Source organism: Nyctibius grandis, chromosome 6, assembly GCF_013368605.1.
Source record: "Nyctibius grandis isolate bNycGra1 chromosome 6, bNycGra1.pri, whole genome shotgun sequence".
Lineage (NCBI taxonomy): Eukaryota > Metazoa > Chordata > Aves > Nyctibiiformes > Nyctibiidae > Nyctibius > Nyctibius grandis.
The window spans coordinates 17,470,901-17,488,832 of NC_090663.1; the positions used below are offsets into that span (position 1 = coordinate 17,470,901).

Sequence of the window (17,932 nt, forward strand, 5' to 3'; positions counted from 1 at the left end):
AGACTATTAATAATGCAAATGCAAGCAACTCAATTAAAAAAAAAAAATCAGCTACCATAAATCAACTTCAAGTTTGGCGAAATCCAGAATGAAAACCCTGACGTTGTTATTTATTCAAGGAAAAATTACAACATCAATACAAATGCTCCTTTTCTTTTAGGCGACACTTAAGGTTTACATAATCAGCCCAATACATAATTAATTCTACCCAATTTTTTATGCCTATATCAGAAAGGCAAACCAAAAATCCTATGTATTAGAAACTTCTTCTTAGTATTGATCTGAACAAAAAGCAAGCAGTTAAGATCTAAAATTTCTTAATATTATTCTGATTAGTTATTCTCATCCAATTATTCTGTAAGATTCTTTGAAGGAAAAAAAATAACACATTTTACACCGGAATCCTTTGGGCAAAGTTTAAGGTGGAAATAAGTAAAACTTCTGTTGTAAAAAAATCAAACTTTTGTTCCAATATCAAAGAGTCTATTAAAAGACATGAGTCAAGTCATTAATTCAAGTCTAAGAAACCTTAAAACACTGTTCATAAAACACAAGTAGATGTTAGTTAAAAGAACAAAACTATGGTGTAAGTTTACATCTCTGTCCTTTGCTAATCTGAATGCCTAAGTGGTGCTGTTATCAAACTGTTTTGACAGTTACTGACTGGTGGCAAAGCTTAAAAGTCCTGAGCACACCTTTGCTTTGGCTAGTTTAGACCAAAACTTCTATTTATAGTGGACGAAGTCATTAGTAGTTCAAATGGCACTGAAAGGCCATAAAATCAAGCACACGCATAAAGAAAGAAACATTATTTAAGGGTATCAACACGTTTCTCTTGAATTAACTTACCGTAAGCCATAGCAAGGCAAAGTGATGAACCGGAACATTGCCAGAAAAACTCTCAAAGGAAGCAGGGTGAATACATACAGAAAAGCATCCAGGCACAAAAAGATTCCAAAAAACATCAACTAAATTACAAAAATAAAACAGAAGTATGTTAGTAGTTTATAGAGAGTTACAAAAAGTTTATAAAGAATTATATTATTTTATGAAAAATACATTTACATAAGACTAATTAACCAAATAATCACAATACTCTCACTTGCTCGATCAGCTGAACTGTAAGAAAAATAACATGCTATGCACTTGGAAGACCATTCAGCAAAAATTATGCACCACAAGGTCCAAGCAGAAAAGACTTTTGCAGACTTCCACGGCTCACCGAACTCAGTCTTTACTGAATAGATGAATTGCACTTGGATATAACTGTAGCTCATTCTCCAGTCCTCTGAGGTTACAAAAGTTAACGTTTTTAACTTTAGAAAAAAAAAATTAGAGCTATGTGTACATGTGCACAGCCATTTTCTTGCCTACCTCCTTTATAATACGTTCCCCGCCCCCCAAAAATTTTTTTTACCCTGTTAACTTTTTATTGCATAGCTAATTACAGCTGTTGTATTTCTCCTTCAGAGAATATCCACCTTTTTCATACAAAGAAGAATATAAAATATGAAGAGGTAAACTTCCAGTTGCCCTCAGTTTAAATGCTTTATCCTTAATTTACAGTAACAGTTAAAGCCATTCCATTACAGCCACAAGCCAAGCAACTCTATGATAATTAAACTAGACCTAAACTCTGCAATTAGAAACTCTTATGTACCAGACTCTCCTCACGTGACACTCCTTCTTCGTCTGCTCTTTGAATGTATCTATCTAAGATTTACCTGAACAGGACTCAAGGCATATGCTTTTATGCTTCTGTCAGACCAGAAGCTAGTGTTTTTTCCTGCAAGGAAAAATCATGCAAAAAGGCAAGCTTAACTAGCTACACAATTAATAGTAGCAACACCTAAGCAGGCCTAGATATCCATAACAGATATGAATTTACAAGTGAAAGTTGTATGTACTGCTGATGGGAAAGGAAGACACTGGTTTGGAGCAGGGGGCTGGGCGCAGGGAAGTAAACCAAAGCACAAGTAAATTACTTTTATCTCCCACAATCTCTTTGTCTTTCGAAGTATCTTCTTTGTCAGCTTTCGAAACAGTCAGCTCAATGACCAATGAGCTAATATCACAGATATGTACCTTTCTCTCTCTCTTACTCCTCATGCATCCTTGTAACTTTGAAAGCAATCCTACAGAGGATTTTGATTTGAAAGCAATCATCCAGTTCATCTATCTGCAAGCCACATAAGATGATTGACTCGGGCCTAAGAGCACTGCTCCTATCATCTCTGAGCTGCTGCCTTCCCTTATAATACTATTAATACTATTTTTACCAGTTCTGCAGTCTGTACTTCAATACCACAGAATCATAGAATTCATAGAATAGTTTGGGTTGGAAGGGACCTTAAAGATCATCTAGTTCCAACTGCCCTATCGCCACCATCACAACATTAAGGTCTCCTCCCTTACTCATTCACCTCTAGTACCATTTTCTAAAATTTCAGCAGAGTTATCCTTCAAAATTATCAGGAGCGGTGATTAGAAATAATGGATGAATTTATGCATCACATCTTAATATGCCACTGTTACCTATTTCTTTGCTAACTTCTAAACCAGGTGCTGAATATCCAAGCACTGGGGATGACTGGAGCTGAACATGTATTTTTTTTTTTTTAAACTCCTTAACCCAAGTAAAATAGAAAGATAGCCTGTCATTTAGCCCCTATATTCTTCGAGGGCATCTTCATAACCTAGAAAATAACTCTGCATTTTCTTTTTGATTTAGACAGACTTTCTCTGCCTGGATGTAGTACATTTTTCACATTCTATAAGCTCACATTAATATGTGCCATTATTAATGTTCTCATTTTCTTAAGTTTTTACTACATTGCTCTTGCACACTTATATGCATCCCTTGAAATATGATCAGCACTGAACCTTCCACTCATTTCTGTAAATATTATTTCTGCTGCTACATTCCAGATACTGAGGTGCTAGTACAAAAGCTTACAGAGCTTTTCCACCATCATAGCTATATTTTAGCAAAGGAGCACAAAGTTTAAGTTTGAGATCAATTGACAAGTGTCCCCTTAAGATGGCAGGAATAGGGACCACCTTTTCATTTAGTATAAATAACCTATTACAATGATGGGCTTCCACTGAAACTGCACAAAAAGCTTGACTGGAAGGAGCATTTATATTACAAATTATCTAGCTTATCTAAATAAAAAAGGGGCATTCAGAACAACAACAATAACAAAATACTACCCTTTTAACATCACACCCCACTCTAAAATTATGTACACGTAATAAGTGCATGTTAAAGAATATCTCCCGAGATGAGCTTTGATAAATTTACTCCAGTTTAGTCTCACTCTACCTGATTATGAGTTTCACTCCTAGTCTGTAATTATACTATCAGGTAGTAAAAAATACAAGCCATTAAGAAAATTCTTCTCTTCCTTTCCTAGTGTCTCACATGCTTTATTTCAATTAAGCAGACTTTTGAATCACACAGTCAAGTGATTCCTGCAAAAGGTGATGATCTGTACACTACTTAGTTTGCTTTCTAGGTGCTTATCATCATACTTGCTCAATTTTTTCAACGAATATGATTCAATATGATATAGCTAGTATGTATACCAACCTGGACTAAGCCCATGCAAAGAACTAACAAATTTATTTCATAATTTCATCACATACAGCAACAACCTTATTTATAAGAGACTGCCGGCCTTCCCTTGTTCTTACACACTGAAAGTTTTATTGGAAATCTATGGTGATGATCCTTCAGCATAATTTCTGTGACGTGGAGACGGCACGTAATAGTCTACACAATTACACTGGAGATAATGTAGAACTGCTGCATTACTCAGCTGAGAATCCACCATAACTGGAATATTCTACCATAAACTGGAATGGGCAAACAGTGAGGATGTGAAGACACAATCCCTGGAGATGTTCAAAGCCCAACTGGATCTGGTCCTGAGCAACCTGTTGTAGGAGATGTAGCTTTAAGCAAAGGCTTGGACTACATCATCTCCTGAGGTCCATCTCAATCTCATTCATGCTGTGATTTTCTGCAGTAACCCCCTGGGAATTTAGTTTTGTAAAACCAGTTCTCATCACAGTCCAAGGATGAATTTAATGATACTGAATGGAGAACCTGAGTGCTGCTGACAAAGGGAATCCTACTCTCCCTCCCTCCTCCACTGCTCTTTCATCTTCCTACCCCTACCCCAAGCTATACAGCACCCCTTCTGCCCTTGTGTAGGCTCTGGATTCTCAAGAATATTGGCTGAGCAATTCAGCTCACTATCCTAGCAAAGAACAGAGCAAGAAAAGTGAAGTATTCACTGCCGAATTATGAGCTCATTTAGCTCTTTGAACAGTTCAACAAGCACCAGAGCTCATGCAAAACAGGCAGCATGCGTAACTCAAGAGACTGAAGTGGGAGGAACAGTGAAACAAGACTCTTCCTTCAATATAAATTAGAGTTAAATTGATTTAGCCCTACCACGTAACTTCATCCCTAGAGGTTTTGACAATTTTAGTAATATGACTTTTACTGTTATAGTTACAGTGCAGCCTAGCCAAACCTTATTATCAATGCCTTACTCATCATCCTTGAGCATATTCCTGCAGCCTCCCAAATCAAAACAGTTAAGTCAAAATAAAACTCTTTTCTACATTACAGTACTGGAATTGGCTCACTGCAGGGCCAGAATTATATCTAAGCTGACATAAAGGAGGTGGCAAGAATGCCTCAGGAAGGGCCATAGCACTGGGATAGAGAGGGAAGATGCAGTAAACAGTGGCAAGATGCAAAACCGAAGGCTATGAAAATTAAGTCAAAAACCTTAGACCAAACCCCATCTATCAGTGTATTTTTAAAGGACTGAAATCTTCCCACACAAAACATTTTGGATCGGAAAAATATTTTAATTTTTTTTTTTAAATGTAAAATTACATTTTGCTATAAAAAGTTTTCTTTTGCTTGACTATTCCTTTAAGGTTCAGTGACATCTTGATATTTGAATTAACTTGTCATCATCTGAACTTGAAAGCTAGTCATGTCCATCTCTGCTAATAACATGAGTTGTCAGCAACAAGCAAACATAGGCAAAAAAAATTAAACACAAATGTCTGTTACTAACACTGAAAATTATTCATTATAGATGTTTAAATCTTTTTTAGTAGCAAAAGATTTTGACAAATAAATATTTCTTTAAATAATTTAATGCAACAGATTTAATCTCTAAATTAAAACAAATCTTAATGTATACTTCACCTTTTCCAGTTCTTTTGGTATCCGCATGCACGTGTATACTCTCTCTCTCCGCTCTGTGTATTTTGCTTCATTGTGTTCAAGGAAGTAACCTCTTGTTAGCTCAGCACTGATGAATCTCAGCAATGAAAGATCTACATTCAGGAACACACATAAGCAGAAGGCACTTCAGGTATGACCTCCAAACAGTGAGAAGACTGCTATGCTTTTGTTACTTGCTACATGCTTCATTTACACTACATCTAACCCAGAAGGCTTCTGGTGATCGTAATCAGAACGTCGAACAACTTGGTGTGGAAGGAGATATACGAGAAGCTAGTCCTATGCTCTCCCATTCCCCTGTTGCCTCCCAACAAACCAACCAAGCTACTTTTCCCAGCCAATCATTTTCATCAGACATCCCACTTCTCCAAAACATTACTCAAAGCAGCTACATAGAATGCAAGATGCTGAGTGGATCTAATCCTTAATATACTGACAGTCCTCCTAAATTTACTAAGCTCTATTTTAGACTTTTTAAAAGCGATTTTCTCTCTCAGTAACACTAGCAACTTGTTCCTTATTTTAAAGAACGACTTTCCCTAAGATCAAAACGTTCATGATCCCAAGTGATTCAGTGCACAAACAGTACAAGCATGCTGATCATTTGATGATCAGACCAAAGTCTTTCAAGACCAAAAAGCCATCAAGCACGTACAGGTCTTCTGCATTTTAATGGCTGTAGGTAAATAAGCCAAAAGGCTGACTGACCTACGTTTAATCAACTCATATGGCTTCTAAAAAAAGACTTTGTGCAGAGTAGTCTTGCAAAAGGAAATAAAATATGAATTTTATCACATTTATTTATAATTTAGAAATAATAATTAATTAAATATTAAATTAATTAAATATTAAAAGTGAAGATGATGATGATCACTAGCTGGAAGGGTAGTCACATGTATTAAGTGTGATTAGAACTTGTGGCAATTACAAATGGGCATTTTGAAATTTGCAGTGGTGTATTAACATTCTGTATATGTCCAGCATTGTAATTTATCATGTTGCTGATACTGATCACAGCTATATAATTCACTGACTGCCAGCTATGTATTGTTAATAAATCGTTTGCATCGTGATTTGCTTCAAACTATGTGAATTGAACAGTTTTTCCCTGTATGAGCTTGTTCGGATAGTGATTTTGCTGGTTTATAGATTACTGATCCACTTCTAGTAAGTAGGCCAAAGCCACTGTAAGCCTTAAAAGTATTTATTTTAAAACAAATACAAACAACATGTAGTTTAATAAGTAGTAAAAAACTAATATTTACATGTAAAGTTTCAACCAAAGTTCATTCCAGTGAAATAAGGCAGAAGTTCATACACTAAATCATTGTTCAGCTCTCTTGCAAACTTGTTTTCCGGTGCCTTTGTTTGTAACACTATCACTTGTAACTTTTTTGGTTTTCCCAATTCTTTCTTGTTTAAAAAGTTAAAAGTAAGAAGAGATAACCTTAGGTATAAACACACAAATCAGCTATTCTGTTAACTGCCCAGGTGTATTTTCTTCCACCTCAGATAACCAACCTTCTCTAACTTAAAGATAACGCACCTCAAACAAGTGAAGTTTCCTCTGAAGTAAATATAGGCATATGGACAACCATCACAGAGTAACTTACGGGTCCTGTATGGGTCCCTTCCAACTTGAGATATTCTATGATTTTAACTGATGAGCTATTTATTCCCACTCTTTCTTACCTCACACAAACCGTTTCACAGGCCTATTGTTGAAAACCAAATGATTTTAAGTTTCCTCTGCCTGGCTAGACTTTCATGCCCTGGATATTAAGAAATAATCACTCCTCATGACTGAGGTTCAGACTGTGACTGCAAAACAATCTCTCCAGTGACAGGAGATGCACTGAAGCACACAGTCGCTGAGCCCACTCCTTTCTAAGCACTTACTGCCACCCAGCATCAGCCCTAGTTCTGTACCAGCTGTGAAATGGATCAGTGGCTGACCCTGTAGGAAAAACACAGTAAGCAAAGGAACAGGATGAGACACCAAGACAGGACAGAGTAATAAATCACCCGAAAAGCTGCTTAATTCTGCTATCAAAGCATCACTGTCTTTTAAAAATAAGTAACCACTCTAATTCCTACTTCAAATTTCCCTCCTTTGCAGTGGCAAAATTTTAGACTGTGGCCTAAGTTTAAACTGTTCAGACAGCATACTCTCAATACATAAAGTATTCTCATTTACCTCCTCACCTCAGGACAGAAAAGCACAAGCATCTTTGAAAAATAAAAGGCCACTAATTCCTTCACGGTAAAAAGATAAGAATTTACCTAAGTTATTCTTCAATGCTTAGCTACAGAGAGGATAACCATTAATCAGAAATGGAGAGGAAAATTTGTGCAAATGTGAAAGGCACTGTGGCTCAATAAGTTTCTATTGTTATATAATCACGACTTCAATCCTAAATGCAACAATTCCAGGCACTCACTTCACTCCCATCAATCCTAAATACACATTTCTTCCGTAAACACTCAAACAAATCAATCAAGACGAAAACAGCACAATATTTATTTTTTTTTTTACAGTATTTCCTTCTCCTCTAAACAACTTCTCTGTACAGTCCTGGTCCTGCTTTACCATCCTGAAAAAACCCTACTTCTATCTACTATTTAACATATTACTACCATTAGATGAGTTAGAATTTTTAGTTGCTCTGTCAAGAATCCTGTTCTTCTAATGTTTTCTTGTCCCGAAGAGTGAGACAGCGCCAATGATTTTAAACTATTTTTTAATTTAAAATCAACTGCTGGAAGATAGTTAGGAATTCTCCCCCCTCCCTAACAATTTCCTTACTTTTTATGAAGTTATTTCTTCAGCCGTCTTTCAGGCACACCAGTATATACCTTGACCATTCTTTTTTTCACCACAAAGCAATTAATAATACTACAATCAATCAAGCCAACTCCTTACAACTATGGAAATTACATCAGTTTCATCAATACCACAGAAGTGCAGTCAATGATGTTGCATGTCCTGTGACATAACACACGTCAGAAATGGACATAGCACCTGTCAAGCTTAGAAGGAAAGCACTGAATTGTTGGTAGATTATTTAAGTTAAATCCTAACTCCTATTTTTTCTTTTTTGTATTTGATAAGACCTGCAGTATCACATTCAAGCCAACAGTGAGGCAGAAAGCCTAGAAATTTGCACACCACTTTGAGCACTTTCCAGATTTTCAGCAAGCCACTCAATTAAGAATATGGTGCTAATAAAGTTATTTATAACCTTACCAACACTAAATCAACCCTGCCACACTGAGCGACAATTTTTATTAAAAAAGGGCAGGGCTACTTTCAAAAATTACTCTGTAGGTACCTGAAATAACCAGTTCAAGTGTAAATGTAAACATAGCTGCAGACTGATAGCAAAGGCCGTGACACTTTGCCTTGTTTTTCCCTATAAAATCCTCGGTCAGTAAACCACACTTAGTCTGAAAGACGTCTAACAATCTGTATACAAGTTCAAGGCTCTTAACAGCACCGTTACTTTGAGCAGTAGAGGCAAAGACTATTATACGCGCAGCTATGCGTACGTAACAAGAACCCTTAAGACGATGAAACATTTCTCGTACTTCAGCAACGAAGTCCAGGGAGGCCGCAGCCCCCCCGGCCCGCGGGGCTCAGGACACGCCGGGCCCAGGGCCGAACCGCCCCGCTCCTGCCACAGACCGCCGTGCGACGCGCTGCCCGCGCTCACTCCGCGGCAGGTACCACGCCAACAACGTGAGTTTAACTTCAGCGTGTAACACTTCGGTGGAGGATGCCCGTGTTGTTTAAAAGCCTCCCGACACTCACCAGCTAACACGCTGCGTGACAGGGCACAAGGGCTTCACTGCCCGTGTTCCCCTTCCCGAACACGCTCGCGTGGAAAGCAGGGACACAGCCAGCCACGCCGAGGGGCTTTAGTTCACTGACAGGGGCGAGTTCGCTGACTAAACTGAAGGACGGGGAGAGCAGAGGCAGCGCAGCCGCCGGGGAAGCTCCCCGCCCGCCCGGCCGCGCTACCGGAGCGCTGAACGCCGCTCCCCAGGCCCGCGAGGTCCCGGCGCACTTTTTGAAGTCGCTCGCCGAAGTTTGCACGGGCGGGCGGCCGCGGCGCCCTCAGCCCCGCCTCAGGTACCCACCCCGGCCCCGGCCCCTCCGGCGAGCCAGGCCAGGCGGCGCTGTGAGGAGCCAGAACCAGCGACGCGCCCCGGAGGCGCCGCCGGCCCCGGACAGCACCGCCACGGCCAGCCCGGTCCCCCCGTGGGAGGGCAACCCAGCCCGGGGGCTCTCGCTGCCCTCCACACGCCCCGGCCTGCGGGAGGAGGCCTCCCGCCCCGCCGCCGCCCCTCACCCGAGAAGCTCCGCTTCTTCTTCCTGCCCCGGTCGCTCTCGTAGAAGCCCAGCGTCTCCGTTCGCTGCTGCGGAGACGGCTGCCCCGGGCCGGCGGGAGGCGGCCGAGGCTCGCTGCTCCCCCAGAGAGTTTTCGGCTCCCCTCGGACGCTGTCCTGCTGCTCCGGGCCGCCGCCGCGCCGTCCCTCCCCGCCGCTGCCCGGCGCGGCATCCGAGGCAGCGGCGTCGGCAACGCCGGCCATGTTCGCAGCCCGCTCCGCGCCCACCGCCCCCGAGCCGCGCGCCACGCCGCGCCCCTGCCGGTGACTCATCACCGCGCGACAGCGGCGCGGCGCGGCCCGGCCCGGCCGCCGCGCGAGTGCTCCGCGCGGGGGGCGGGGGCAAAGCCGGCGCGGCGCCATCTTGTCGCGGCGCCGCGCCGTTAACTGGTGAGGTGCCGGCACCCGCGCGGTCAAGGCTCGCCGGCCCTCAGCACCTTCCTCTGCCCCACCGCGGAGCTTACTCTGGTTTTGTAGGTACTGCTGGGCGCCAATAAAGATACTTGTGTTAGGGAAGAGATCTGGCGGGCCCTCTGCCCATGTCGTAAGGAACAAGTGTGTAATGGCCACGGTTTCACCTGCCACACAGGCTGGGGGACAGTAGTTCAAAACAGTTGCAAATAATATGATTAATCTACCCCGCACCATGCAAATAAAGACCTTGTTCGAAAATGGAAAGCAAGAGGTGAATTACTAACTCTAAAGCCAACAGGTTTTCAATGAACTGCAAACACCCGTTGGACTAGACTGGGCATCTGAGGTCACGGACTTGCGCTCCCCGTGTTTGGGCAGCTCTTCCTGCAAGAGGCCTCTGGAAGGAGTCACTGCTGCTGAGCCCATCTGTGTGAAGGACAGGTGCTGTTGTAGCCACCTGGCTTGCACGGAGCTCCCAATGCCCATCTGGGCACAGGAGGGCAGCGCCAGTGCTCAAGGAGCCCACAAAGATCGACAAGCCCCACCAGCCTGAGAACCAGGGTCTGAAATCTTGTCGTTTGTGAAATGCTGAGGCTGGCAATGCTGTTAGTTACTGGCAGCATGATACCGGCAGTGATAAGGCTTGTCAGAGGCCATATTAATGAAAAATAATTGTTCATGTCTCAAAATGGTTATAATTAATACAAGAGTAAACATGAATATAAGAAGCAGGGAGCTCAAGGTAACAGCGAAGCACTTGTTTGCCAAGGGAATGCACATGGGCATGAGGACAAAATACCTGGCCTGAATTTCAAGTACAAGATCTCCTTCACATTCAGTTCTCATGTTCTTATCATGCATTCAGAGGCCAGATTCAGTCAGTTTAATGTTTAGCCACTCGTCCTGGGAAAACAAAGAGTGCTTTATTCTTTCTTTGGAAGGCAATAGTAGTCTTCCTCCATAACTCTACCTCTAAGTTAATTGTACAGTTGTCTCAAAGAGCATTTCAGGCTTTGGATAGACTAGAGGTGCCCATTTCCATTGCCAGTAGTGGTTCTAAATGCCTAAAATACGGTAGGATTAATCTGTGTCTTGATATTTTCAGGCAGTGGAGCACGTTTTACAGGCACTCATAATGTATGATAAGAGTATCATACAGGGAGCTAACAGTGATAGCTACTATACATTATCAGTTTGGGCTTTCTTCCCCATCTTTTCTCTGCAGTTGTAAAAAGCAGTTGGAAAAATAGGATGCAGAACAAAGAGCTCCAAAAAGAGCTGAAAAATTCCCTCAGCAGGAGTGCCATTGCAGTGCATGCAAAGTTACATAACACCATGGGAGATACTCTGCTTCTCTCCTTCCAACTATGTATAAAAGCTGTATCCATCCGTAAGATGCATTGCATGATATTTAAGGACAACAAATTGTCACAACCTTGTTATCAGTCTTACCCAAATGAAGGCATTTGCAGCATCAAGCCTCATCTAACAACCACCTACGTTCTTCTTCCTTCAGGCCCACCGAGAAGTTATTTAATGAATTGCCGGCACCAGTTGTGACAGCACATATATTTTCTATTCAGGGGTTGACCCAAGATAACCTTGCTTAGTTTACAAGATCTTCCAGTTTTCCACTTGAAGTAGTTCAGCTGAAGGCACGATAATAGTAAGACTGCAATACAGTTCAGCTAAGAATTTGTTTACATTTTTGACGCTTTAAAAGCATATTGAGCAGCTACCCTCAAGTTTCTACCCACAGAGTCTTTCTGTATGTCTTTTCTGTACTTGACATCCAGTTTGTAACCTGTAATTGGCCAGAATTTTAATGAATTCTTTTCCACATGTATTTCAACTATTATGTGTGATATTTTGGCACGGTGGCCACTTCCAGAAGGTCAACCCAACTGCAGCAAAATCCAGTCTTTAGATATTTAAATTCTCGAACTAGGCAAGTCAGAGGGAAAAGTTGTTTAGTGAAAAATGTTAGCAGTGTTGATATAGGAAGTAGTGGTTCATTAAGATATCTGCTGTTGGAAGTTATCTGGGACCATCTGCTGTTTGGGCACGAGAAGCTGTATTTTGTTGCTTTCCATAGCTTATCTGCTATGAGACATGCTACGGAATGACTCTGCAGCGGGTCAGAATCCACTTTGCAATTTCATAACCATTCACCAATCTTTTTTCCTGAAGCAATTTTCTTAGAACAAGACACAGTCCTGTCTATGTCCTCACAGCTGGAGTTTCACTTTTTTCCCCAAGAGATAATTAGCAGATGGTGGGGAAAAGGAGGATTGTTTCAAAATAATGACTGTCTCCAAGGAGAAGCAGCAGTTTCATTCATACAACAGCAAAAACCATTAGGGTAGTCACAGAGTGAATACAGACTGGGAGTGAAGAGTTACTTGGATTTTATTAGAAATGTCAGCAATGCTGATCTTCGGGGCTTTGCGAAGCTGCTTCATTTTGTGCCTTAAATTTTCCATACATATACTAGAGCGATGAGTATCTACCTATAATGTATCTTATACAAAATCATCACGGAGGGATTTTTGCTAATTTCGTATCAGGAAAGTTTCTTCTAGCACTGTCAAGTAATAAAACTTCTACAGTTTGTCCAGCTCAGTTGTGCTTTAGTTCCTGAGTACTCATTGCTGCAACTACTCTGTCTCCTAGTGAGGATGGTCTTTTTCTAAAGAATATTTTTACATGGTCTAAAACTCCTCCTTTTTTGTAATGGATTTTTTTTCCCCACAAGACCCAACAAAAGGTAATCAAGAAGAAGACTCAAAAAATGGATAGTAATTTTTTTGTAGTGCTTTTTGCTGGCAGAACTTTGTTGTCTTTTCAGACCTTGCCATCTATGTCATTTACCCCCACCAACACAGATATCCCCTCTTAACGTAGATGGTCTATCAGTGACGTATGGAAAAAAGAGGTCAAGTGAGATCTTTTTAGAGAGCAATACAAACATGGAAGAGAAATCTGTCAACAAAATTTTATGTCACATGAGAAATAAATTATGGACATAGGTTAGGAAATACAAAAGAAGTCTAGAGAGAAGTATGGAAACTCAGTGTACTGTACCAAGCAGAGGTAAGTGAAACTGGAGAATACATTAACTAGCAATAAAGAAGAGGCAGGTGTTAAAATTATTATAAATAACAATGTAATACTCATAGTGGTATGAAACAGTTATGAGTAACTGCAATACTCATAACTATATAGAAACACCTGATATCTATCTTCCTTTGTAAGCTTTTTGTCAGTGAGGCTCAAACTTCTTAGACTTTGCAATATCATTCAAAAAAGACTAGATACTAAACATGTATGGTTTAATGGTTTAATTTCTTGAGTGTCCTGTGAGAATTATATTGAGTTTTACTCTTCAATGTGATTTTCAATCATTCTTCATTTTTAAAAATGTCATCACTGAGTACACCTTCTGTGAGGAGGCAAGTCAACAAAATCATGATGAACTCAAAGTGCAATAATGCTGATTTTTTCCCACAATAAAATATTTTCAGGCCCTTTTGTAATATAAACAAGTTATTTTGTATTGGATTTGTGACTTTTAGTTCATCGATCCACTTAGTCTGTGGGTGCATATTCATTCTTCCACTAAAGGCAATGAATCTCTTGGCAACAACTGATACTAACAAACTTAGTTCTGAATCTTTCAGAATCGCAGCTGTCATATATTTGCAAGGTACTAAAGTATTGGTTGGAAGCATAATCTAATTCTGTCTCAGTCAGTTCTGTTTGGTAGCTGAAGTTAAAAATATCTGTTTACGCCCACAGGAGAAGAATAATGTAAAGATTCTTTCCTCCATGTTACGTTCAACATCTAAGCAGCACATGAATTGGCACCCTATGTGTTTCACTTACTAATTTTTTTTTTCTTATCTCAATATAAAGTTTACAGTGCTAGAGTTTACCATATTTTTTCCCAAGTTGTATGCTCACTAAAGATTAGGTTGACTCTTAGGTAGGCTAAGGGCATTACTCAACATCAGCATGTCCTCGAATAATGCAAGTACAAATCATGTTATGCAATACTACAGTACCTGAAATTCGGGTTTGACTTCTCACTGGTACATTTCCATTATTTGTTTGCTTTGGATACTATATTATATAGCACAGGAGCTGCTGCACAGTTAAAATCAATGGTGCTTTCCAGTGACAGCATGATTTTCCACACCTGCCATCTTTGAAATTTTTGAAAGGAATAATTCTTTTGAAATACTTTTATGTGTCATCTTATCCTGGGACCATAGTTGAAGGAAGACTGAAAGGCAGAGATACAGAAAGGTAGTTCAGTATTAGAGGTTTTTAAAAACATGCTCACATCATCTTAAAAATAAATTTCATAATATTCTTTGATTTTTGTTAAGACTTCTAGGAGTTCCCTAGTGTAATATTTTTATAGCTCTTTCCCTGTCAGATATCTTGAATGTTTTTATCAAGGCAATACTTTTTCTGTGACTGTCAGCAACGGTCTTTTCCGGCCCATGGTCTGATCTCCATTTCTCAGTGTCAAGATTTGTTCAGGATTTATATCTTGAGCAAAATGTTGCAACTAATACTTAAACTGCTGCCTCTATTGGAGTGCAGATACCTGAACCTCTGACACCTATTATATAAGAAAAGCAGCAAATGGTCTTTTCAACATCAACATAACTGAACTCAGTGATATATGGGGCATTTCTCCATAAGGTTCACACATTTGGAAGTAAAGTAGCAGGGAGATTCCTAAATCTCTTTGGTTCCAAGTTACTTTATCACAATCTTCATCCTGCAGTGCTGGAAGAAAGGTTTTGTAATCTCTTTTTTCCTCTATTTTTCTTGTAACATATCTGTAGCTATACTACGTAAGATTTAAAGATAATTCTATACACAAGATGGTTTTAAGTGTTCTAAAATCAGAGTGCAGCTGCCTTTGACTCCATCTTCAGCTACTTCCTCAGCAGAGCTAAGCTAGCCATGAGGAGTGAGGGGAATAGGTGGGAGGAAATCGGTGGACAAAATGCAGATGGAAAAACAGTTATGAGGGCTCCAAAAGTCATGAACTGGGAAGCGAAGAGCAGCTGGGGAAGAGGGTCTCAGCACCTAAATGTGAGTTTCCTGTACCTAAGAATGAAATTCCCAGTATCAGACAGAAAGTGATTGGTGTTTTGTTTAGGTGTCAGAAAATGTTACCTCTAAAAATTGGTTACCTAGTGTATAAGTTTCAGTCTACCATTTCTTCATATTTTTCAGATCCAGGGAACAGAATTGAAATTCCAAATTTGGAGTGGACTGGGTTTTGTGCCTGCATTTGCAATATGAATTTTCAGTCTTGCCAAATCTGAGTGGAGATGGAAATCTCTGTTACAAGAATCATTAGCAATCAGAGTTGCTGTAAACAGTCCTACTGATTTTAGTAAGTTGAAAATCTCAGTTCAGCAAGAGCATTTCTATTATCATAACGTATGCAGATATATACATACATACAAGCTTTGTGCCTAAAATTAGCTTGTGAGATCTCTAGATAAGGTCTTAAGTCTCTCACTTCTGGAAAGCATCTCTACTCAGGAGAGAATTCAAATGTGTCACATTTAAACATAAGGGTAAGTGCTTTCCTGATTTTAGGCAGCAAAAATGTGCTCTTCAAAAATGTTGAGCCTCCTGTAGGACCAACTGAATCAGTTAAGAGGTTCGGGGACTGCTAGTTTAGATTCTTATTTCTGAAAATTATGTCTCATTTTGTAATTATAGTTGCAGATGAGAAACATGAACCATAGCATGCATAGACAAGGAAATTTGTTGCTTATAAATGTATAACTAATGGCTCTGAGACCAAACCTTCAGTCATTGTAAGTCAAAATAAATTCATGACCTTCAGTGGACTCTTGCAGTTTTCATGAGGTTGGGACTGGTTTTGAATTATTTGAAGTTTGAAAGAAGAAATGTTTTATTGTTTAATTTAATTGTTATTTGCTATCTAAACGACGCTATAATAGATACAAATCACCTAATCCATTGTGCACATTATAATGAAGGTTAAAAACCTTATGCAGAACTGCTCTTCATGAACACAGATGTTGTTTTTATATATATAAACACACGCAAATGTTTATTTACATATACATGACAACAGAATACTGAAATCAACATCAACTTTAGGAGCTAAGTATTGTTTTAACATCAGAAATGTTCTAAAATCACCCAGTCTCTTTCAGGCAAGGGTTCAGTGCTACATTTTTTAATAACTGTCATCCCTTGAGATTAGTTTTTGCTTTAGTTATTGTTTTGTTATTAACTCTTCCAATCCAATTGTCAAACCTGACAACAGCATTTGGATCAAATTCAGCTCTGAGTTTAATTCCAGTAACGCCAACGTAGTCTGCATGATCTTTTATATGTTAGTGTGCAGACATAGATTTTCAACGTATTCACAAACTGTGACTATCAATATATCAAATTGTGTCTATCGATAGCACAGTTACAGCATCAAGGGTGTAATTTCTTATGCCACGCACCGAAGACCCTCCATAGTAGCATGATGAGATAAGAATACATTGTCAACTGGAACTCAAAATTTCCCATCCTTTTTTTGCTCAAGTTTTATATTTTGAAGCAGACAATTTTAATTTGGCAGGCTCTGTACAAATCCAATTACTGTTTGGAACTCCCAGAGGATTGCTTTACCTTGATGAGTAACAAGATGCACCGGAATGTGTTTGAGATTGCTCTTTGAGCCCTGGCAGATCATAAAGAAAGGCACTTACACTGAAAATGCTTGATATTCCTGCAAAGTAACCCTACCTGCCCTACATTTGAATCAACTAGCAGAGCATTAAATAAACATGTTTTTCCTTTCCATTTTCAAATTATTATTGTTGTGAGATCCTGTAATTTACAACAAGTTGTACGCACCGAAGCCACATTAAGAGTTGACAGAACTCATGGAGGGACATCAAGAGTAGAAGCTGAGATTCCATCTGTCAGCCACTGAGGTCACATTTGGAACATCAGAGCATAGGTGTTGCAGAAACCATCAAGTGGTTAAAGAATCCAGCAATTTAATTGAAACAATATGAAATAGATTCCTTTTTGGAAAATCTTACGAAAGCACATTCTCAAACACAGGCAGCTGACTAAGAAAAAGTCCTGTAAATGATGTCTCTTAACACAATTACGTTTAAAGTACTGTCAGCATTTCTGTTACTGGGATTTAGAGTGGAGTACTAGATTAGCTTCTAACTCAGCCTTAAAAATATATGCTTCTTTACAATCTAATGGCTTGGTTTGGCCTAAAATCTTGCACAGGTATGCACTGATGTTCATGTGTTTGTTTAGAGCACCTGCACGTAGAAATGTATGTTCACATAACCAAGTACCTATATATTCTATAGAGATGTTTATAAGTAAAAAGAACCCTAGTCAAGAAATTACCCAACCAGCTTGCACAAAGATGACTCCTATGCATACAGATATTTTTGTGGGCATTAGTCAGCTGCTTGGTTATGATAACTTGATACAAAGTCTGACTCTGGAGTTATTTTAGTGACCAGGATGCACTATTTTAGTTCTGTATTATAAATCCCTAGAATATAATTGCTGACAGAACCTTTAGCACAGCATTGCTAGCAGATCATTTATGATCATTATGATCTACTAACAGATCATTTATTCATTCAATCCAGGAATAAATGCTTGATACATAACTTTTAATAATTGCAGTCCTGCCCAGTCAGGACCCCTTTCCAAATGACTGGAAGTTAGATGACTCATTCCCTCCTTTGTACATTCCCAGCTGGCACGGTCAGTTCCCTCACAGTACTCCTGTATTTCACAATCCATAACAATCATTCT

The 17,932-nt window shown here is 39.7% G+C and overlaps 1 protein-coding gene across 4 annotated transcripts in view; it reads right to left on the minus strand.

Annotated features, from left to right (window-relative positions):
* Window positions 1-9,907, minus strand: part of TAPT1 (transmembrane anterior posterior transformation 1) — a 50,493-nt gene extending 40,586 nt beyond the window's left edge. For 2 of the 4 annotated variants that reach the window (XM_068403988.1, XM_068403987.1), the window contains exon 1: window positions 850-895. In XM_068403988.1, coding sequence (XP_068260089.1) covers window positions 850-859 — 10 coding nt within the window. In that variant the 5' untranslated portion in view covers window positions 860-895. Of the gene's footprint in view, window positions 1-849; window positions 969-5,236; window positions 5,368-9,627 lie in introns of those variants that run through there. The other 2 variants (XM_068403984.1, XM_068403985.1) reach the window with 2 other exon arrangements.
* Between the last annotated feature and the right edge of the window lie 8,025 nt (window positions 9,908-17,932).